The sequence below is a fragment of the Merops nubicus genome, unplaced genomic scaffold (assembly GCF_000691845.1).
Source record: "Merops nubicus isolate BGI_N331 unplaced genomic scaffold, ASM69184v1 scaffold35391, whole genome shotgun sequence".
Taxonomy (NCBI): Eukaryota; Metazoa; Chordata; class Aves; order Coraciiformes; family Meropidae; genus Merops; species Merops nubicus.
The window spans coordinates 44,359-69,013 of NW_008586835.1; the positions used below are offsets into that span (position 1 = coordinate 44,359).

Genomic DNA, 24,655 nt, shown 5'->3' on the forward strand with positions numbered 1-24,655 from the left:
CTTGTTGCCTATAGACTGCCAGAGGGTTTAGGTTTTAGGGGCAGTTATGACCTTACTCTGTGGTCTCTTGGCCAAAGGACTTTTAATCTCATCACAGGTTTCTATGCCTGGTGATGGATAGCTGCTGCCAGGAAGAATCTCCATCTTTGCTTTCCTCAGAAAGCAAGACAGTCTCTCTCCCTGAGAGAATAGGAAATTTCAATTCCTACTATATCCCTATTGCCTGATTTACTTGTTTTTCTTCACATATTGACTTTTTCCCCCCCCCTCCCTTTTCTCTCTTAAATTTTGTCTGGCGTGAGTGCATTGCTTCTGGCACTGTGTTGTGTGTGCCTGCTGTGTATCCTCACAGACTTGCATGGAGGAACTGCTGTGGGAACAGGGAATAAATGCAATGATGTTTTCAGTCCCCAATTCATTTATTTCTAATACAGGAGATGCTGAATTGTTAAAAGACAGAAAGAACTTGACTTGAGTCAAAGAATCCCAGCCCCTGTGCCAGCTCATGTTTACACCATGCCAATAGCTAAGAGAGAGTTATTCAGTAGCCCTCCAAGCTGTGTAAAAAAGAGGCTACTTATCCATACATGACTGCCCTTTTTGATGCCAGATGATTAAGCGTGGGGCTTTGTTTCTCAGCAGAGTCATACAAATGGAAGATGTCCCTCAGTACAGGCTTTTCTAATGACTAGAAATTAATGGGATGGAGGAAGGCTCCTATGTGCTCATTCTAGGACACTGTCATTAAGGGAGAAATGGGTGCTGAAGGAATTGATTCCTCCTGGATCTAAGGAACTGGTGTACTCCCCACTGTTGGCACAGAGCTATGTTCTGATCATCAAACCAAGAATTAACTTCTCAGAATTAACTTCTTAACAATTAGCTTAATTAATTAGCATGTGCTGAGAGACCCAAGTGTGCTTCAGAGATGCTGGATAGAGATAGACATCCCAGTTCCATGAAAATCTGAGTCCCAGGTGGAGGCTAGCCTGTACCATTCTTCTCTGCCCTTCCTTGCATCAGTGGGAGATACTTTCCTTTAATAATGAAGTTCTTACTGGTGATCTCACTTACAATGGTGATATTCTGTGTGCTTGGCTTCTGCCATGGTACTGCTGTGGACTGAAGTGTGATTGCAAGATCTTCTGATGGATCCTTGTAATTGTTACTAGGGTGATATTTCTAATAGATATTTCTTTTCCAATAGAACATGATAACATTTTCATACTGAAAATCAAATTTTCTTTTTGATGGAATAGACCTTAAGTGTCCATGCTGTACTTTGGAATAATGACATGAAGAGTAAAGGAGCTTAAGTCTCTCAGTTTGTGTTTGTATTGTTGAACAGGACAATGACTTTCTATTTCTGGTCTCTGGATCCCTAAGTCTATGAAATGTATGTAAGAACTGCAAATCATAGAAAGATTAAATCCATTCTGAGATCTGATAACATTTTAAGGATCTACAAACTGAAAAGCTAAAAGCTACTGTAGTCAATCTTAATTTTACTTCTAACTGAGATCTGAAAACCTTTTCCAATTGTCTGCATACCTTCTAGTTAACGAATCCCATTGCAGTTTATGCAATTTCCCCTGCAGTGACTTGTGACTGTAATCTCTTTTTCTGAAAAGTCTGACTTTGTTATCTTTGTAACTCCACTTCAGGGGACAGAAGACTGCAGTCAGACCCTCCTGTAGTCTCGTGTTCCTCTGGTGGAACACACAGAGTTCCCTTGGTGCCCCTGTGTATGCCATATGCACTGGGCCCTGAAACATATTTGTGAATGTTTACAATAAGCTATAAGTTGTCAGTGTCCTCAGTAATACATAGGCCAAAGAGAGTGCTCATTTTGCTTAAGTGTTTTGAAGTATTCTTGCCTGTGTGCTTTTAATCTCCAATATTTTCTTTAGAGAAGTTCTTGATCTCATTGAGAACAGGCTATTAATTTTACAGGAATGAGTACAACATCTGAGGTCTGGACAGATAGCTTCATTTTCACTTTGCTTCCCTGTCTGTCCCCTACTTGTTGCATCTAGTCCTTCTCAGGTAATAATAAACTTGTTTACTTACATGCCTTCTGTTGGCAGTATCTGGCACTGCTGTGTTTAATGAGTAATACATTTCTCACAAAGCTTGAAGCACAAGTGCCATTTTATGCACTAGGAATGACTTTCCTGTAATGATCAGTTTTTGAGACAATTATTGAGTTCATTGTTGTGTGAGTTGTGTAAAGTTTAACTTAGCAGGATGTTAATAGAATGCCTTGCAAGATGACTGAGGGGCTTAGGTGGTGGGGTAGTGGCAGGCATGCTTGCTGTATCACCTCTACTAAAACGAAACGAAGGATGATTGCACTTTAAGCCTAGCAGAGAAAAAGGTCCTCTTAATTCTCTTAATTGCAAAGAAGTCTTTGCTCAAAATACACGACTTGAGTATAAAATTCCAAGCATGTTGTAGTGTATGTTAATGGAATGGTGCCTGAGAACATCCATCACTCTGCTGCTCTTTGCAGATGATTGCTTTTTTTCTGAGAAAAGCTATTGTATTGTGTTTCCAGGCAGGCTCTAAAACATGGCAGCCTGCTCTCTCTTTTCCCATTTCCAAAACTAAAAAAAATAATATTTATTTCATACAAGGCTTTTAAAAAGACACTTGGTATAGGCAATGTGCAATTGCTGGCTTTTGAGTTTGTTCAAATAGGTCAGATGGCTTAATTATTTACCCATGTATCTGTTTGACTATGACATCTAAAGCAGTTCTTGTGTGTGATCTGCTGTGTCTTGCATGGTGACTCTCAAGATACAGTAAGTTCAATATGTAGAGCTGTTTAATAACCAGAAACCTCCTTTTTTTTTTTTTTTTTTTCTGGTGAGGAACACTGATAACATCACGTTTTTGTTCCTACATCCTCATGGATAACAGTGTCATCCTCTGTGTACTGGAGCAAATGGAACTATTTTCTCTTACACCAGGTGTGAAACTTGCTCCTAGTGACTTAGATTTGTGAATGGTAAGTGGACTTAAAGAATTGGACAAAATGGCTACTTAATAATAGTATTTCAGTTGTTTGGTATCTTGCTAAGCTACACTAATTTAGATGGACTGAAATATTTGTGGTCTCCCAGAAGACTATAGTATAAAAATTTCTGTGTCTGGTACAGATATAGTGCCATGATGCTAAATTAGATCTAAATAAAGGTACTTTAAAATTGAATCTTGCTTATTAAATCTTTCTTCAGAGTAGGAGGAGATGTTGGAATGGGAGTTCAATTTAGGTAGGAGTGTATTTCTTGTTTAGTGAATGGTAGTTAAGATATGAGGACACTATACCAGGGTGGAACAAATTTATTATCCTGTTGCACTGCCTACTGTAATCACTGGCTTAAACATGGTTGTGCTTCCTTCTGAGGTATTGGTGTTAGTGGAGTTGGTTTTCTCTAGCCTTAAATCTTAGGATCTGGTTGCCTGAATCTGCAATCCTCCTTTAACTTCACCCTCCTTAGAACTTTACGGTCTGGTTTTAAGGACCTTCTGAGAAATACTGGATAATTTCAGCAACCTCACTTTATTTGTGAAGCTCTGGGCTTCCTGTCTAAATTCTTTTAGGTGTACGGAAATGTGAACAACTTGATTTCATGTAGATCCACAGTCTACTATAGCTAAACTATTTCAACAACCCAAGTTAATTATCTTAAGCCAACACTTTTATTTTTTCACTATATTGCAATCTGCTGAAGACCATGAGTAGAGTTTTTCAGGAATCCAGAGTTCCTTCTTTTGCAAATAAGTCAAGAACATCCTGTTTTTGAGGAAGGCTGTACTGACTTTTCATACTTGCGTGCAGTCCTCCTAAAACAAGCTTCATTCTTGCTTCTCATAACTTCTGTATATGTTTCTAAATAGTGTGTTGCCCTTTGGAGTGGCTATATCCTGCTGCTAAATAAGCAGTTATCCCACATAACCATTCTGTTGTATTACCCTTCCAGAAAAATGTGACTTAAAGCTCAAGTGATTAAAGAAGTTGTACCAGCTCTGTTCTATTTGCTTCTCCAGCACACACGCATGTATTTTCCAAATGCCTGAAGGAAACTAGACAACCAGTTGCCTGCTACAAAAAGTATCATACCAGAATGTGTCTAGCTGACTGGAACACAGATGGTGCAATGCCTTCTAGGTCCCTCTCTTGGGAAGGTTTGGGGATACCCTTGCACCATGTGCCCTTTGAAGGGAAGCAAAGTGAAGCAGTTAGCACAATCAAGCTCTTGCTGGACATTCAAACTGCTCCTGCAGAGTTTTCACACACACCTTGAACACATGCAGCCTCTGAGATCACAAGTAGAACACAGCTTTACCTATGCAGAAGCTTAGTTCCAGTACGCAGACTTCTTAGTTCCATCATTTGCTGCTTAAAAATTATTTGGTCTACTCACCTTGTAATCTGGGAGTGAAAATGCCTTTGAGTTTTTCAATGGCTTTTGCTGTGAAAATTGAATGATGTTTTGGTTTCTCTTAGAGGAGACTGTGAACCATCTGGCTGGGGAAAGTGAAGCATGTAGGTTGTGTGAGGAGCGAGGTCAGATTCTCGTGTTTTGGCTGCATCCAAGTTCCAGTGCAACAACTGCTGGATATAAACAGCTGCTGAGATATCTCATTTTCCTGTTTCCCACAAAGGAAAAAACAGCAGCTGGAACTAAAGTGCCCGAGATGATTTAAATGAGTTCCTGGTTATTTCTGCAGATATGTTCAGTTTCATCAACAGAGTGCAAAATGAGAAGGAAAGATGGAACCTAAACCATCCATTTTATTAAAAAATACTTTTTCTTACATTTTTTGTTAATGCTTCAACCCTCTATTCTGGCCCTAGTGGAGAAAAAGGTGTCAATACCCCAAGATAGCATACTAGAAATCTCATCAGGCTGAGAATTTTTTGGGACAGGGATGTTGCAGGTACTTCAGCAAAGCTATGTTTGAATCTTCCTCATCTTGTTTTATGGTCACATGAAGTGTTAAAAGGTAAGAATAGCATTAATACTTTTGGCCACTTCTGGAAAAGCAAAGCTTTGGGTGCCTTTTTAATTATCATATGAGTTTTCATGTTAAGATCTTATTGCCATCTGTAAAAGTCCACTACAATATCAGTTCTGGGAGCTTGAACTTGCTATTTTGGAACAGAATTGTTTTGGCTTGCAAGCTATACAAGTCCATCTCTGCATATCTGTCTTCAAAGCTGGAATGAATTGGAGATGAAACCCATATACAAGAATAAAAAAGAAATATTTTTAAATGCTACTGTAAAAGTAATGCTTCCAGGACAGGGGTTATGGCTTAGGAGGATGGCTTTGGTGGCCTTTATATTTTTTCTTTTCAAAATTCTTTCTCTTAAATAATTTGGATATACTTAAATCTGCCAAAGAGAGAATACTGTGGGAGAATTAAGGTCTCGGTTTTGATAGTTGATTCAGGAGGAAGGAAGTATGGAGAGTAGTTGGGATGGAGATGGAGCATGGCAAGAAATTATAAAACTTCTGGACCTTATGAAATTGCTCAAGTTCTGTGTTGTCAGATTTAGTGCAGAAATATCTGCACTTTGTGGCTTCTACTATTATAATGACTCTGTTCAGGGATCCAGGGGCCTCTCAGTGATGAAGTTGCATTCCTTACACACATCCATTAAATGTCTGCCTCCTGTGTGGAGGAGGGATGGGCAGTGGAGTTCTGGTTTTGAAAGGTAAAGAAGGGGTGTGTGTGTGTGGTGTTCAAAAATATCTGCTGTTGCATGTTTGTGTTGATAAAGTTCCCTTTATCAACTGAAGTAGTACACCGACAGTGGGAGCAGAAGGTGGCAAGTTTGTAAAGACAACTGATTTCTTAGGGCACTCACTCTGTGGTTGTGGACCACAGGGTTTACTTGTCTCTGATGTAGAGCCATTTTACCCTGGCTGTAAGGAGTTACTTATGTTAAAATCCAAGCTTCTTTCAGACTTCAGGTGGTTTTTTTTTTCTGTTGTTATTATTTTTTAAGAGAGTCTGAACTCAATGTGTGTCTTAGCCTTTATTTTTAAGGAAGTTTTAGACAGATTTTTTTATTCTTAAAGGTAGCATATTTGTATATGACTGTTTAAAGTGCATTTGGTATGTGATCTGTTTAAACAGGGTATTTTTATGTTTTCTGTTTTACTCATTCCTTTTTTGCAGAAGACTTAATACAGAACTTTCTTGCTTTTTAATTCTTTTTTTTTTTTTTATACCTTACCATCTTAGGATGAATATTTAAACAACAGTCTTCAGTCTTGATTCAAAATGTCCCTGTGTGCATCTTCTCACAAGGACTTTTCTCAGTTGCTGCCACTTCAGGATATTGGATGCAATAAAACAGAAATTAAAAACTCACCCGCTGGTATCGTCTCTCCAGTCCCCTACAGCTGTAATCAGTCCACACTGACAGCAGAGCACAGTCCAGTCTATATCCCCTCCTCCTACATGGAGAACAGACATGAATATTCTGCAATGGCATTTTGCAGTCCTGCTGTGATGAATTACAACATTACCAGCAATTTTGGTGATTCGGAGAGTGTATCTGTGAGGCAAACGTCAAGCCCCAGTGCGTTATGGTCTGCTCCTGGCCACCTCTCCCCTCTGACACTGCACTGTCAGTCATCACTTCTGTATGCAGAGCAGCCAAAGAGTCCGTGGTGCGAGGCAAGACCGATGGAGCCAGTGCTGCCTGTCACCAGGTCAGTACCACTCACTTCTTTAAAACTTCACTGAAAATGATGTACAGTTTCTGGAGTTCTTTTTAGTCTTTTCTTGTTACATTTGACATCTATGTGTTGGTCTCTCTGAAAAACAAAACCAAACCAAAAAACCTTCACTAAACACTGAATCAGTACTGGGGTTTTAGGTTAGTTTTTTTTAGTGTAACTTCTGAAATAGGATTTCTTTTCAGTAGCTTGTTATAGAACTATACACCAACACAAAGCACTACAAATGCCTTCAGTGTGAGAACTGTTTGCTGTATAAACAAAAGTTCAAGACTGCTAGGTACTGCTTTGTCTAAAAAAAAATGAATTTTGCTGTGGCAGTTAAGTCTTCTGAGTCAAAGAAGTAAAGATTCGTTCTTTTTTCCTCTTCATACAACATTGTTTGAATTCCATTTTATCTGGAATTTTTGAAGGTGGTGTTTTTTTTTTTTTTTTTGGTTACTGTATCTAATAGCTGTGAAGGCTTTTTATTAACTTAGAATTCAAGGAAAAGGTTATATTTGTTTTTTTGGTTTTAATACTAACAGTCACACAGCAGCATGCATCATGTTCAAAAGGATGCTGCTACTGAAAAGCCTGACGTTTCTTGTTGCTACTCTCAGCTGACTTTATGAAGGCGTTGTGAACAGCAGATTCACAGGCTAATTTTTTTCAGTAGTAAAAAAACCTTATATGAAAAAAAAAACATGTTCCTATTCTGCACATTTACTCATGATATAAACGATAAGAAGTGTGTAGCTCATCAGCTGATGAAATTACTCCACTCGTGGGCACAACAGCTGCTGGATGGAAAAAAGCTCAGGCTGTTGCAGGTACTGTTCCTTTTTTAGCTGCTGTATGTTTATTCATAGGGCTTCTTATTTAACTCCAGCAGTCTTTGTCAGTATGAAAAATAGTCTATCCTGGCAACAGTTTCAGTTCAATTGTTGATAAAGGATTTGTAATATTTTTGAGACTACCCACGTTCCTTCTGCAATGGGTGGGCCTTATGTTGACTGTACAGGGCTAAGGAATAAGATCTACGTCTACTTCAGATTTGTAGGCTGCACAAATCTTCAGCCCAGCCACCTGACTGGTCTCTATTTGGAGAGAGTAGCAGGCAGTTCTGGAGTGCAAATCTACTTTAAGTGTAGGTGTGGGGACTGGGAGAGGCCGTTTAGGCAGCATTTATACATGGAAGAATTCCCCAAGCAGGTCTAATGTGAATAGGACCAACACTCAAACTCTTTCTTCTTTGGTTACTGTTTCAAAACTTTGACAGCCCTGGAAATCTGCTATAGGTTAGTGTGTGAAGCTGTCCAGATTACGGGACAGCAGTTGGAATAACCCAAGTGCAAGAGTACACCATCTACAGCATGCCCTCTACACAGAGAGAAGAGATGCCAAACCTACCACACTGTAGTTTAAGTAAATAAGTCTTCTGCCATTTGTATGGATTCATACAGACTATTCCTTTGTAGCTGATGATGACTTAACTTGAAGAGGAGAAATCAATGAAATCTGGAGTCTAAATTTATGGGTGATCTTTATTGTTCAGCAGCAAGTAACTCTTGTGTTGCTCGGTAGCTGGACCTTCTCAGTGGTTCATTTGTCTCAGCATGATGCATTGTAACTCCCCCAACACACCTTTGTGTATAGAAGTTGTAAAAAAGTGAAAAAAAATTGACATGGAAACACAAAAAGCAAGAGCTCTAATTTCTTTATTGTGGATATCTGTCCTGAGATAAGGCTGGATAAAGAAAACAAAAAAGGTCCTGTTTTTCCTTTTGCTTTATCCTTTGGTGAGGTCTTAAATTACTGCCATGAACATTATATTTATTGCCATGGGAACAATGACTGTGACACTACAGATCTGTAGATTATACCTTGAAGGAAGAGTTCTTGGGGTTGAAACATAAAGGGGAGAGGGGAAAGGAGAGACTTAATGCTGTAAAGTGTAAGTAATTTTAAACATCATTGTAGTTTGAGGAAAGGGATTTTGTTTGAAAGATGACTAAGAAAGCATTAACACAGCTTATTTTACTTCTTGAAATAAAGTGAGGGTCTCACCTTGAGAGGAGTTTTTTATCCCTGGATTTAAATTTCCATTAAATGTAGCTAATCTAGTGTGGCCCATTTTGCTAAAGCTGATCACTGTGTAATTTGTATCTGCTTGTATATCAACTTAAAATAAGGAAATAGAATTCTCAGTGTTCCCTTTCATCCCAAATAGGTGCATTGCATGAATACAGAAGAAATTTGTTTAACTTTATTAAATGCAAATGTTATGCAGTGTTGTGTTACTTTGCACCAACAGATCGGCAAAAATTAATTGCATTCCATCTAAAAAGAGATGTGAATGTTTAGAGTTTTTTGTTTTGTTTTGTTTTGTTTTTTTACAAAATGGCAGTAATTTGGTGATAGACTCCACTAGATGCATTTGTGTTATAGGTCCTGTACCTAGTGAAGACAACAGAAACATTCTTATAAATTTTGTGGTAATAGGATCACTCAATTTATATTATAATGACATGAAGAGAAAAGGAATGTGACAGTGTAATTATATCTGAAAGTAGTCTGAAATTTTTTTCTGTCTTCATCCCCTAAATAAAAGGATGTTAATTACAGAACCAAAAGGTTTATTTCCAAAATGGACAGATATATTACTTTGCTAAAAGTATTAGGAAACTTCAATGAAGTTGCTAGAGTGATGTTTCCAGAATGTAATTTGTTCATTTCTATTATTTTCCTTTTGCTTCTGTCTAATTGCAGCTAGAGGGTTAAAGTAAAGGGGTTTGGGTCCACGAGCTAGCAGTGCTTGCTTTATTAGAAATTATTGAGTAACTTGATCTTGTTCAGTGTACACTAATATCATATTTTATATGTTGCTTAAACTCTGTTCCAAAGCCATAATTATTTGCATTATTCTCCTATGCCTTTTTTATTGTGCTCATTCTGCAGTCCACTTAAGCCTATCTTGAAGCCTCTTTGAGGTGATGGCTTGGTATCTCCATTTTATGTTGGAATAATTACAGAGATTAAGCAAAAATGTGTCTTAATTTTGAGGCATCTATGACATGATTCTCAGCATATTAATCAATGTTTGGAGCATAACAGAACTTGTGCTTTGGAGATATAAATATTGATAGTTGTGCGGTATTAACTATTCCAGAAGTTATACTGGAGGGAGCCTCTAGAATATCAGGAAGATGGAAACTGAAAAGTATTCTTCAGCTGATTTTTGCCCATCATCTTGCACACATTCTGGGAGAAAATGGAAGAGCTTTCTTCATCCTATAGCCTAGGCTCATATGGAAATGAATTATTTCTCAGGCACTGAATAAGCCAGTGGCCTATGGGAAGCATGGAGGAGTTATAAGAAACTACAAAATTCAGACTATTAATTTTTGACTCAATGGATTTTTAAACTTTTCTCAGTTGTTTGGTGTGTTTTTTTTTTTTTTTTGGTGGTGGTGTTTTGTTTGTTTATTTTCTCTTTTTATAATGTATAGTAGTTTAGGTTTTTTAAAAAAACCTGACAGATAACAAATGCCATGAGCTAATCTTGCTACTTTCTAGGTCAAATCTTTGCTCCCCTTCTTAATTTATGATAAAGAGTTAAATTTAGATTCAAGTTTTCCACATGTGGCATAAGCATCAAACACTTACTCTGGCAAAGCTAGAGTTAACTAGCAGGCAAGACAGATATTGAGTAACCTAAGTAGTCTTGCTAATTCCTTATGTAGCGTGAATTTCTTGTCAGTGGTGATGACTAGGAAGTCACTGACTTGTTACTTTCCAAAAAATTCTTAGCTCTTGGTATGGAAACATATATAGAAATCCTGATCATAAAATGGAGGTGTATTAGGGGGTGTAAAGCAGTAAGTCTTTGCCCATGTGGTTCCTCAGTAGCAGCCAGGGTACATCCTCCATTGTCTTTCACCCTTTGGTGGAGGAGCTTTGTGGTTATCCAGCCAGCTCCTGCCAGTTCTTCTGGAGGACCTGGCAGCTCATTCAGCTGCTGAGCAAGCTGGACTGCACGAGTCGCAAGAGTGCTGGGGGGTGGTCTCTAACCCCACGTGGGGCTACCTGCTCCCGTTTGCTCTTTGTGTGGATACGTTGTCTGATCTCAAGGCTCTCGGGGTGAGGAGTGTTCACCTTACAGCTCTCCACTGTTTCCTAGTTCTGTTGTCCTTAAAGACAACAGTAATAAAATGATTGGGCTTGAATCTCCTGCTGCACTGCTGCAGCTGTCAGAGATGAGCAGATTTGATGCCTGCAGGAGGAATTTGCTCCAGATTGTTGCTCTGTGTGCAAGCTGTTTGCCACAGTCTGCGGAAGTCACGCAGCTCGTGTGTCTTCAGGGTCACTGTTGTTAAATTTTTAAGCAGGGAAAAAAAAAGTGTTTTTAAAAACACTTGTCATGACTGGAAGGTAAAAAAACAACACTCCTCAATGAGATGTTATGGTGTGTGCTTTTTCTTTGGTTTTTTTTTTCCCATCCATAGCATCCCGGTGCTTTACTGAGGGCAATAAACATTGCTTTCTACAGTGTATCCATCGGTCACTGAGATGCTCTCTAGCTGATTTTGATTCTCTTTTGACTTTCACAATTGGGTTGTAATTCCCAGGTAGAGCTTAAAAATACACCTCTTCTACTAATGTGAAACGCCAAATTACTTTTCCTACCAAATACAGGGAAACAGGAAGGGATAGCAATGGTTTTTGGTCCTTGTGTTAGCAGAATATTAGATGTGTGTGATACAGTGCCTTTATTCTAAGGGAGAGTTCCCCACACAGGTCTTCCCAGCATGGCAGAAGGAGAAGTAATGTGGTGATCCAGCAACCACTAGCAGTGGCTTGTGTGTAATCAAAGACCAGGCTTGTTAAAACATCTAAACACCCTTATGCCTTGCAGTATCTGAATGAATTAACAATTTAAAAAAGCTTGTGGTGATGAAATTGTCCAACAAATACATTAATTCTTCTGCTTTGGAATTTGCTCAAAGAACCACCTTTTTTCTTTTCAAATTTTCTGCTAGGGAGTTGGAGCGCAGTCTCCTCAAATACTTATAAACAATGATTTTTAGTTGTCACGTAGGTGTGTTTGTCCTTACCTCTTGTAATTGAACAAGCACAAAGTCTACTTTTAATAGGTTATTTAAAGCCTTTTTGATAGCACTTTTAGCATGTTTTTACTGTTCTGTTTGAACTTGCTCTTGTTGTACACATTTCTTCTGCCCTGGCAATGTATCCTTGTTCTTTAGAAATTGTAAATAGTGCTACCTACTGTCTTATCTCAGCTGATATTTCTTCTCCTTCCTAATCCTCTTGATGGTGAGAGGAGGATAATTCTACAGTTTCTAACTTCGGCCTCTATGCTGAAGTTTATACCTAGGAGTTGACTCTACAGCCTTCCTTCTGTCAAACTGCTGCTGAGATTTTGCACGTGACACTATATTCTCTCTGTCTAGAAATTGTGTTGACCATGAAGGTAAGACATGCTAAAACCACCAAGAAAATGAGAACCAGAGAAAAAGCACACAGTGGATGTGCTTCCTATACCCAAAACTCACTTGACTGATAATCTAAGTTCTTTTCCTCTTACTCTTTGTTTACAGGAACTTGTTGTCAGAATTGGCTGTTATTTCATGGTTTTATCTTGGTTTAATTTTAATCCCATCACGAAGAATAGTTTCTGTTAGTTGGAACTATTTGCAGTGTTTCAGGAATGCATATATCTTACTAATTTGAATGGGGCAATACTTTTTAAAATGCATGCAAGCATTTTTATTAATGGATTCTCCACTCTTCTTGGATTCAGGCTTCTTTTTATTTAGCATTAGGTTGATCAATGGTTGTTACCTTGAACAGAAAACTTTTTCTAACATTGTGAGTTGATTCACAGCTCCAGATATTTGTCTCCAGCATCTTATTGAATGAATAAAGCTTTGTTTAAAGGATAAAATGCTTGAGACTAGATGTGTATTGCTCCATCTAGAATTTTGCCTTGCTAACAGCATGAAGTAATTGCAGCTTTGTTTGTGGTAGTGTTTATGACGTCGGTCCAAGCTCTCTGAGTTTGCATTTTCTATGTGAAGCTTCCCAAAGGCAAAGTCCACTTGGTTCACACATTCCTGGACTTCTACCAAGAATTTCCAAGAATTCTTCAAGATACGTCAGCATCCCATATGATTTTCCCAAAGTTCATGTGGGTGACACATCAGCAGTCCAGTTTTTAAAACTGGAAGTTTTAAAAGTTTTTAAACTCTGGAAGTTTTTAAAAACTTTATAGTCTGTCATCATTGAAAGTTCTCAGATCAGACTATATGCTTTAAATAACCTCATCAGAAAAAAGCTTAACAGTGTTTCACACTATCCCGTATTCAGTCTATAGAGAGAAAATAAGAGAAGACAATGGAAAATGATTAAACTCTCTGCAATGTAGATTATTTTTTTCCTCTTTTGTAATGGATGTTTTTTCTTTTTTATCAGAGAACCATTAAAAAGAAAAACTAATGGCAGTGACTGTACAAGCCCAATTGCAAATAATCCTGGCTCAAAAAGGGATGCCCACTTCTGTGCAGTCTGCAGTGACTATGCTTCAGGATACCACTATGGGGTCTGGTCATGTGAAGGCTGCAAAGCATTCTTTAAAAGAAGTATTCAAGGTACGAGAATCAGCTTGTGATAACTTTGCTCAGATAAGTTTTTTTCATATGATCAGGGGCAGCAGTGGTTGATGTAGTAATGAGTTGATCTAACATCCTGCTGTATGGTGGTGCATGCTGAAAATAGAGCAACACGTGATTTGACTGCTTTAACTTTTGGCTCTTATGTTATCAAGATCTGGAAACATTACAAGGTGAGCAATTGATTTCTTTAGAGATACAGAGAACAGGAAGGCACTGCAGCAAAGGCCTCGGTGGGATGGCACTGCAGATCTGTGAGTCTGATTGCAGTTTGTGTCCCAAAGTAGGCATTGTAATTGTGAATTTTTTATAAAAGTCACAGTTAAAGTAGGCAATTGTCTAGTAATTTTGCTTGCCGGGAGCTATTCTTGACAAGAGTATATTGCCTGGAGCTATTGAATCATAGCATGTAATATCTACACAGTATGTAGGATATAAAAATAAGTGTAGCAAGTATTAGGTACAAACCAGATTATTGTTATTTCCCAGCCCTCCATCCCTCAGAACCTACACTGCAGTATCTCTTACTTTGCTGGATCTCTCTAACTAAGGTTTCCAGTTCGGTGTTTACGTTCTTAAATGTTTGGTATTTAGTTCAGCTGTGCGGAGTGGCTGCAGTATGAAGTAAGTGTAGTCCCCATGTTTGTTATCACAGCCTATAGGCAGGGACTTATGCACCATATTGCAGCTTTGGACCACTTAATCTGTTTAACTTCAGTTTTAGTTTCCATGTTCTTTGGCCTCACCTGGGGCCTCTTGATGGAAGCTTAATTGGTTTGACATTGGACACTGCATGTGGATACTAGCACAGAAAGTCCTGACATTTTTTTGGTCCATAGTGTTCCTTCCTCTTCTGCACACAAAGCCTTTAGCAATCATGAGTATTTTCTTTTGGATCAATATGGCAAAGTTGGTGTCACCAGTAGAATCAAATTTAATTCAAAACTTGTTTGCCTTTTCAATCTACTGTGAAAGTTCTGCCTGGGTGAATAAATTTCTGTAAATGGATGCAAGTACTTTTCTAAAATAACTGAAGAGAACTTTGTCTCCAGTTTGTTGCAAATGGGGACTGAATTTGATCTCAAAGTGTTTTCTGTCAGGAAAATTATTCACCTGGTCTGTGTTGCTCACATGTGCTTTGGCTGTGAACAAGTTACTCATTGTGGCATTTTGTACACCTTAATGGACCCTGTCAGGTAGCGTTGGTTTGTAATTCAAATAAATGAAAGTAAGTTTTGGCATCAAACTCTGTCAAGCACACAGTTGCAAATGTTGTTATGAAGGATATTGCTTATAAAAATAAAAAGCTTCTGGGCCTACCATAGACCAAAGCATTGGGCTGACATCTAATTAAAATTAGATGCTATGACTGAGCAACTGTGTGTGGTCTTCTCTGCTTGTACGAGTTTGTAGGGTAGTGTGTTTGTTGTACATCTCTGAACATCTGCCTGCAAGCCAAATTATCCCAAGGCCACACAAGTTTTAAACCACTTTATACTTCTGTGTGCTTGGGTTATAGTGCAATAGAGAGCTTCCTCCTCCTTTCCTCCCATGTTGTGTGAAGAGTGATAAACAGTAATTTGTTTTTCAGTCATATCTGCCAGTAGGAAACAGGACAAACTGTAACCTGATCTCTCATATTCAAAATTGTCTGTTCAAAAATTCAAGGTTAAAATTATTTTAATTTTGCAAGGAAATAGTCACAATGGTTTGGTTAAATAATTATCCTGGGGACATGAACTCTTGGACTCTACATCAAGTAAAAAAAAACTGCAGTAGCTGTATTTTTGCCTGATCAAATCTTAAAGTTCTAAAAAAAAAAAAAAACAAAAACTTAAAAACAACCTGAGAGAAAAGACACTAAGAAATGTAAATGAGTGAATATTTTTTGCATCCTTTTGTAACTACTGCAAGAGAGATGTTCAGGATTTGGCAGGACATGATTTGACTGTATTTACACCAAGAGCATACTCAAGTCCAGTTTACAGTAATAAACCTTTGGACCAGATTATTGATTAATGAACTATGATTATGTAAAGGGATTTGAGTGGGGGTGAGGTGAGGTGCGAGAGGAGGAGGAGAGAACAGAAAAGGCTGTAGTGGAAACTGATAAAAATAAGATAAATATTTGCCCAGAATACCTAAATGTTGTACCTTCTGCTTGTGGTTTTCTTTGTTCTATGCAGTATGCATTATTTTATAGTTAGTCAGTCTTCTTTCTCTCTTAGGCTGATTTTTATTTTTTTTTTAATTAATTTTGGTCCAGGGTCAGTCCTCCAAAGGTTTCTTCATTCCTGGAACTCACCACATTAGAAAGTTCAGTGAATAGAGCTGTAGTTTACTTAAATTTTTGCAGGACTGAAACTGTGCACTGGTTGTTTCCAAATCTGCCAAGGAAAAAGAAAAATCTACTATCTGCTGTCTGTAGAGTCCAAATATACAATAAGAAGTTAGAGGTTGGGAGCAAATTTCCACAAGAGCATATGAACCATTCAAAAAATGAGTTGGTATTAGAAGGTGCTTAGTTATCTAACTGAAAGTCACCAGTAAAAGCTGGTCTATGTTGTCTGTTTTTTTTTGAGGACACAAATTGACGTTTCCAGTATAGGATAAATATGCAATTTTGCATCAGTTAAATTAATGGAGCTTAGATAATATGCACATGAAAAAGCTGAGATACTTAAAATCAAGAAGGTCCTGATTTGGGAAATGACCAAGAAAGACTGTCAAAGATGTTCCATTTCCTCTCCTTACTCTGCTGCAGGACACAATGAGTACATCTGCCCCGCCACCAATCAGTGCACAATAGATAAGAACAGGCGCAAGAGCTGCCAGGCGTGCCGGCTGCGGAAGTGTTACGAAGTGGGCATGATGAAATGTGGTGAGTTTGGCATGGCTGTGGTGTCTCCTTGGGTTTTGCTGGCTTTTGTTTTTTCACTCTTCAGTCAATTCTATATAGCTTTTTTTTGTTGTTGGTGGTGGTGTGGTGTTTTTGTTGTGTGGGTTTTTTTCCTTTTTTTTTTTTTTGGAATTCTAAAAAGGCACAACAGGCAATTAGAGCAAGGTTTAAGCTGGTTTTATGGGAAGGAATGTAATGATTCTTAAACCAGAAGACAACTTTTCATTTTCAGAAGAAAACCTGTGGGAGTGAGTAAGGTATACAGTAAGCATGCAAGAACCATAATACCTCAGGTCTTCAGAACAGGAACTCAAAACCTGCTGCTGCGTGAGCCTCAAACCAGTCTGAAATCTCCACTAATATGGGGTAAATGAGCCTGGAGTGTACTCGGATGGTTGAATGTCATGCAAGAACAGCAGTGCTGCATGTGAGCAGTAGTTAATTAAGCCAGTGTCCTGCCTCCAGCAGTGGTGAGAGTGAATGCCTTGGGAGGAGGGTAAGAATGAGATGAGCTACTGCTGACAGCTCTCAGCTTCCAGAAATTAGCAGTTTCTGGGGACCTCTGGTCTAGAAGAGGTTTCTTGCATTTAATAGGTCAATATATTAATAGAATGGCAACTTTTCTATTGTTCCTCTTTTTAATCCTGTAAAGTTTTAGCATCTACTACATCTCATAGCAGCTTGACCTCCTGTCATGTGAAGAACCAGTCCTCTGGTTGCCAGGCATTTTTGTGGAGCTTCGGTGTGTCAGTGAGGGGAAGGTGGTGTCTGGGGTGTTCTTTTTTTTGAACAGGCTGTTTTTCAGAAGATGTCTAGAGGCTCTTCCATCAAAAGAAGCAGTGAACAACCACTGTTTGTCATGGCACCACCTGGAATTATTCAGCCTTTTCTCTTATTCCTATCTTGTACTTATAGTGATATGACTTCAATATAGTTGTATATTTATAGATGATACTTTAAAGGTTACTTTTAAGAAAAAAAAAATAACTTGAAAGGTATTTCAATACCTAATGTACTTTCACATTCCAGGTTTATTGTTGTTTCTTATGGATATCTCAATGTACGTGATAGATATAGGCTGGGAAAACATCACATAGGGCCACCAGAGTGGAAGGGAGAAGGTCACTGTGCGTGGTCCTCTGTGATTTGCAGGCATGCATCTTATTTCATCCCATTTAATGTCAATACCTGTTTCTATTTCAAGGCTGGGCAATGTTTTCATCCACCTACTGCTTTGATCTGAAGGCTGTTTACAGAATATTATTTCTTCCATTAGGAACATTCTTTAGAATTTCTGCCTGCATTTATTGCTGGACAATTAATGCCCGTTTGTTCTTGTGACAACAGTGTATTATAGCTTAGAGGATCCTCTTTTTATTCTTAACAGTCTGATTTATTTACGGACTACATCCTTTGATCTACTAGGTTAAGTAAACCAAGACATCTCCTCTTGCAAAATGGGAAAGTAGACAGAATGTGGAGGTTGTCAGGGTACCTTATCTCTGTCAGCTCCAGGAAGAAATAAGCTGTTTTTCACTTGGATGGCCAGAGTCACAGACGGTATTCCTGTGAACATTCCTCACTGTGGTAGCATTCATACATGTCTGTTTCTGCAGGGGCTTTTCTCTGCATACAACCCAGGATCCTATTTGTCTTTTTCATGGTTGCACTGTGCTGGCAGTTCATAATCATTCTATGAGCTGTTATGATTGCAGCCTCCCTGTTCATTTCTAGCTGATAACTCCTAGCTTAGAACTACAATTTCAATTGCTCCTTGTATTATTTTTGTACTCCTGAAGTACATATAGCTTCTGTAGCTCAAGTCAGCTAGTTCTTTCTATATGATGTTCCTATCTTCTTCTGCGCTGATGATGCATCTCAGCATTATTGGTGTTTTTCAATTATTTGGTCTTAGCTACCTGTGCTGTCTGGACTCCAGAAAGGAAAGGTTTACTCTTGCAAATGAGATTCCTTTGGAAACCTTACTTTCTGAATGGTGTTACTGTCTTTCATTCATCTTTATGACTGAGAATTTTACCCAAAAATTTTTCCCAACAGGTGTTTCTACCAAGCCCCAGTTCTGGAGTTGGAGAGTTTTTGTAAAGATTGATTCCACTGTGATAATATAAGGTGGTCCTCCACAACACTTTCCTTAAATTAATCATTTTATTCTAATTGTCCAGGAGGTCCTGGTCTGTGATTAGACCTCATAGGCACTATGGCATTACAAGTAATAAATAATCATATGTACTTATGTCTTAGCCTTTGTTCCTCTTAATCTTGTCACATATTCATAAACCTATTTTTCTATAATAATGAAAGTTTATAGGATGTTAATGACTCTGCCAGAACAAAAAGGACACTTTGAAACTATTACAGGAAAATAACAGGAATTGTATTTCTTTAAAATTAGGTTTTTTAATAGTAGCACTGAAATTTGAGACTGTTAAGAATTTGAGAGTCTTAACAATTTAATTTCAGCAAAAGGAATATAAAAGTTACTCAGACTTGTCTGAGTTGCCTGATGAGTTAAGTGGCATCTGTGAGTAATGGTGATGCATGGACACATGGTGACAGACATTTAAATCAGACAGATTTTTAAGACTGTATTTCTTGTATGAAATGTAAATGCCATTTCCTGCAGACCAGAGTGATTATCTTTCAGTTTTTTTCTTGTTAGAGCCATGTTGTTAATACTGCTTTTTCACTGCAGAAAGCCATAGAAGAGTATGTTTTCTTTTTAATGAAGGCTTTTCCCATCTCTGCTCCTTTGCCAGGTCACTTAGTGAATGCATTGGTTCACATCTGCTAAAACCCTGGTTAGGTTAGAGTGGTTTGTAAATGCATTTTTGCTCGGTGGGGCCCAGTAGAAGTGATAAAAGAACCTCAATTACCACTTCATAGTTTATGAAAGCTCTTCAAAAAACTCTGAGCTGTTGGCATCAAATCTTTAAATCCTCATTTTGCATACTATCAATAGACACCTTGAGAAAAAATACACATATCTGCCTGTGTATATATGTCACATACATTTCTGTATGTAAATGTGACTGGTCAGTGCGTGCCATCTTAAGTTGTAGATGCTCTGTCACTGAAGGTGTTCAAGACCAAGTTGGATGGGGCTGTGTGCAACCTGATCTAAGGGGAGGTGTCCCTGCCCATGGCATGGGGCTTAGAACTAGATGATCTTTAAGGTCCCTTACAACCCAAACCATTCTATGATTCTATGATCCTATGATCTTTAAAGGAGTAGGAAGCAGTAGGAAAGCGTTGCTTTGGAGCTTCCTAGATGGAAATTCTCTTGGATGTTATCATATTCATAATTGCTGAGAAGTCAACCCAACAAGCCATTGGTCTTGTAATAATGGCTTTTTCTTACAATGATAATCAATTTTTTGCAAAATAAAAAAAAAGTACAATGAAGGTCTTAGTCACTGCATCTGCAAATTTATCATAGGAAGTCTGTGTTGCCTATGGTTCCAATCAAGAAAGCTACTGCTAAATTACTGCTAGTTGTTGTAGAAAAAATAATTGCAAAGCACTGTCACTAGGAAGAACAAAAACAGAAATACTGCAGTAAACTCTGCCTAGCAAACTTGAATAAAACATATCAGGATACAGCTGATCTTCTCTCAGACCTTTCTGGTGTTTACCTGGGGAGCTGAAATGGACTGTTTGACAAAGGCAGTAAAGAAGAGGGTAGTTGCTTAATCACTTAGCTATAGCCACAATGGGAGCAGCTATGCTCATGCTTTTCTTTTTCACTTCCTGAGGCTCAAATAGGCCTTTTTCCATGAGGAATCTTCAGCTTCCTTGTTGGACTAGACTTTCCTTGTATTCTCTCTGCCTCTGCCATGCTCCTGTATCTTTTTTTCCCTATATGCCAGTTTTCAATGTGTTGAAAATGTTCCAAAGATATAGAACCTTCCTGTCCCCTACCCTGCCCCAAATGAGGAGGCTGAGGGGGCATACTACAAATTGGATAGGTGCTGCCCTTGAATACTGTCATCATTCCATAAATTGCAGAAAAACCCAGACTTCTCTGTGGGCTGACGTGGTTCCAGATCTTGCTCTCCTCCTGTGCATGGCTGCTGTGTGCAGTTTCTGGGTAGCACTTTGAAATACTGTAATTTACTTTTCACACAGAAGGTAAGTGGGGAACGTTTCGTGGCCTTCTCTGGACATTGGATGTATTAATTGTATTTTAGCTATTATAGAAATTACTGTAATTTCAGCTCATGTTCTTTCACCTGTATGGCAGGCAGCAGCTTCTTTGTCAGTAGGTCTCTGGGAGTACAGCTGTGCTCAAAAGAACATTTGCATTTGCTTTCAAAGGGGACTGGACTGATAACAATTTATTAATGTATACTTGAGCGAGTTTTAAGCTCAAACACTTACAAAAGCTGATTAGAATATATTCAGTGGCAGAGTCTGCAGTTGCTACTGAACTGGTTAGTTACATAAGCAGTTGCCAGGGACCAAAATGAGTGTTAAGAGCAACACACCATATCACTATATCAGACAGCAAAGGAATCTGCAGTTTTCAAAGAATTTGTAGAGGAAGAGTTTCTTGTAAAAAAAAAAAAAAAAAAGTCACTGCCAGCAATACCTGTGGTGGCTTGTTCGTGGGTCAGTGAACAAAAGGCTCATTTTAATGACTTTTTTTCCAATGTGTCTTATTTCTTATATTCTTCTGATCATTTACCCGTGTGGTCTATGGTGATATAGCTCGAGGTCTTGCCCTTCGTCCAGAATTCTCAGCTGAATACAGCTATTTTCTTGCACAAAGAGTAGGTCTAAATGAAGAGAATTCTGTAGGAAGAATGAGGGATTCGATCATCTTGTGCACTTCTCCAGCTGCCTGAATTACCTTTATATGAATGAGTATTAGCTGTTAAGTATAGTTAGGGAGTTTGTGGTAGAGTCGGAAAGAGTCTTTTATCTGGGAAGCTCCAAGTATTGTATTGCTGTGCCTTTGCACAACTTCATCCACATCTCTGTCTAATTACACCAAATATTAAGCTGGTCTATAATTATGTATAATTCAGTCTGGAGAAGAGAAGGCTCCGAGGTGACCTTATTGTGGCCTTCCAGTACCTTAGGGGGGCCTACAAGAAAGCTGGGGAGGGACTTTTTAGGCTATCGAGTAACAACAGAACTAGAGGGAATGGGGCAAAGCTGGCAGTGGGCAGATTCAGGCTGGATGTGAGGAAGAAGTTCTTCACCATGAGAGTGGTGAGACCCTGGAATGGGTTGCCCAGGGAGGGGGTTGAGGCCCCATCCCTGGGTGTCTTTAAGGCCAGGCTGGATGAGGCTCTGGGCAGCCTGATCTAGTGGGAGGTGTCCCTGCTCATGGCAGAGGGGTTGGAACTGGGTGATCCTTGTGGTCCCTTCCAACCCTGACAGATTCTGATCTGTTTTAGCAGAGGACTTTAGAGCCCTAATGGCTCAATGGTTGGACTTGATGATCTTGGAGGTCCCTTCCAACCTAAAGGATTCTATGATTCTATGATTCTATATAATTTTGTAAGCACGTATACATCTGTTGGATGCTAATAGTCATACAGGTAAAATGTCACCATCCTGCCTAAACTTTGGATTTGAATAGAAAGTACAGAAGTTCCATCACATTGTTGAAATATGTTAATTGGAAAAGCTGCTCCTTTCTGATGTGTCAGCTGACTAGTAAACTTAAATGTTGTTTTCTTAGTTGTGTTATCTTAAAATGCACTCTTCCCCATCCCCCTAATACAAGCAGAATAAATTTTAATGTGGAAATACATGGTATCTCTTTTAATTCCTGTTGAGATGTATTCTGTGCACATAGATCATCAGTAAATCAGCCTTTGCCTGGTTTGGCAATATATAGTGATTAAAAAATGCAAAGAATAATTCAGAATCTGGTTTCATTTCCCCCCTTCATTCGGCACCAACTATTTTTTTTTTCAGTAACAAGGTTTTTATGCTGAAATGTCATAACACTCCCACTTCAGCTTTTTGCACAGGAGATGTGATTATAGAAACTTTTAACGGTTTTAGTGAAGCATATTTTTTTTTTTAAATAATTACTATTTACATATGTAACTTGCTTTAGTTAACCTAAAGCAGCTAAGTCACAATCTGACTGATGTTTTTTTTAAGATGGAGCATGGAGTGCAACTGCACAGATGAAAATTGTACAAAATTGTATCAATTAGAACAGGATTCTGGACTACTATTTTTAATTTAATTTAATTTTTTTAAAAAATTTGCTGATTTCTTTGATCTTCATTAGATCACCATTAATAACACACTTACATGTGTGCTTATGTTTTGGATAGGCTACAAAATGTTGTAATAAAATGTTATTTCAAAATCTTTACAGCAGTGCATTGGAAAGTATAACTTGGGTCTGGGCACCAAAGGCTTGATATTTGCCGTGCTACAGAGGAGTCTGGGTGACAGTATAACAGAGCTGAGCACAGCTGATCAGAGGATGTGGAGTCCTACAAGAGTGCACTTGCTTCACCTCAGTGCCAGGAACTGAATGAGGGTCAATGTGCTGGTTGCAAGTGCCCACATGATTGCATATTGCTTCTGGCAGGGGTGTCCAAACTGCTGGAATTTATTCCTCATTGTGTCATCAGCCATCTCCTCCTCTCCTCAGCTCCCTCTTAAACCAGTAGTTTTTCTGACTATCACTTTACTTATGCTCCCTAACTGCACAGGTTTTCCATGTGTTTAACTGAGATTGCTGTTCATCTGTCTTCTTTTTGTAGGCTTCACGTGTCCACCAGGTACCAGAGAACAAACTCTATGCACGTCATGAAGTAGTTGATATTTTCTGATAGCCCAGGAAAATTTCTCCTCTACCCTGTATCTCTCTGTGGTTTTTAATCCCTCTGTGCTCTTTTTCTTGTTCTGTCCTTCAAGTTGCCCATATCAAATGTGCTTCAGCTTTCTGAAGAGTGGAAACAATGGGTGGTGTTGCTTCTTGCTTTAGTTCAGATCTTTTCTGGTGGTTACAATTTCTACCAGGACACATTCATATGGAAATCAGAGCCATGGCTCCCTGTGTAGATACAGTAGCTGACACCTAGGTATTTCCTCATCTATCTCCAGTTGTACTTTTGTTCCAGTTGCTTAGCTCGCTGCCGACCTTTCCTCTTTGTCTTCTCAGATGGAAAATATTTACATTCTTTTTGTGCACGACATGGCTTCAGAACAGTCTGCAGCCCACTGTGCCATTCTAATGTTTTTCTGCAGCTGACAAAGCACTTGAAGATTTTCCTCTTGACCTTTGTGCATTAGTCCAAAATGAGGCATTGCACAGAGTTCACTACATCATCCAAGTGTCTTTGTAGAAATTAGTCTATGCCTTGCTGTCCTTTCACTTTCTGAGGAAGAAAAGTATTTGTTCAGATTGTTGAAAAACTGCTCTGTGACTTGTGTAATTCTGCAGGTCACCTTTTTTTTGGTGTATCATCATCAAGTCTGATTTCATGAATTTACTCTAAGATAGTGTCTCAAGCTCTGATTGTCTTGGCTGGTATATTCTCTTTTCCTAAATGGCATTCAGCTGCTCTGGCAACTGTTAGCTAGATGTCATTAAACTAAACATTTGGTTCTGCAAATCACTGATTGTTTCCCTTCAATCTATTATTTGTGTAAGTGTCCTGCTAGTACTCAACTGATTTCATCCTACCTATATTCCTTTTAAGGATGCAATACCATCCTTGCCCCAAATGGTGCAGGCTTTAAGCTGGACTTCCAGCTGATAATGCTTCCAGTACCAAATGCCCTGTCCCAGTGGTATTCCTCCATGCCAGAGGACTGTTGAACCAACTTTGCCTACTTGTCTTCACATCTCTTGGTTTTCCAGGTAGAGGGTGTTTTCCAATATTGAGAACTTTTTTGATGGTCATCCTGGTTGGTTTTTGTTTTTACTTCTGAGGTGGTTTACTGAACATACAGCAAGTGAGGATGGTAGCAACGTGCAGCAGAAAGTTTCACATCCTTAAAGTCCTGACAGACTCTCTTAGTCTTTATCCAGTCTTTTCAGTGCCTTCAGATTGTACCCGGCTGACCTTTGTATCTCACCCTTCTCACGTGTTGATTCACATGGTGCTTGACAGCCGCTGAAGACAAGACAGTACTATGACCTAAAAAGACACCTTACCTGAGGAACCTTCACCACTGAGAGTCTGAATTCATCCAACACCTTACTTTGCAAGACAAAGCCTTGTCAACGACAACTAAAATTAAGTTTTTGTGCCCCCACTGCCTTTATTTTTAGTTTGGCTTATGTTTGGACCTATTTTCCAACTAAAACCCAGGGCCAGAAC

General features: G+C 38.7%; 1 protein-coding gene across 1 annotated transcript; it reads left to right on the forward strand.

The window, feature by feature from the left end:
• Positions 1–6,300: 6,300 nt before the first annotated feature.
• Positions 6,301–16,313, forward strand: LOC103781065 (estrogen receptor beta; the record flags this gene model as incomplete). The annotated part of the gene is made up of 3 exons (XM_008948767.1): positions 6,301–6,734; positions 13,236–13,411; positions 16,197–16,313. Coding segments are annotated over exons 1-3 (727 nt in total), but the record flags the coding sequence as incomplete, so codon positions are not given.
• Between the last annotated feature and the right edge of the window lie 8,342 nt (positions 16,314–24,655).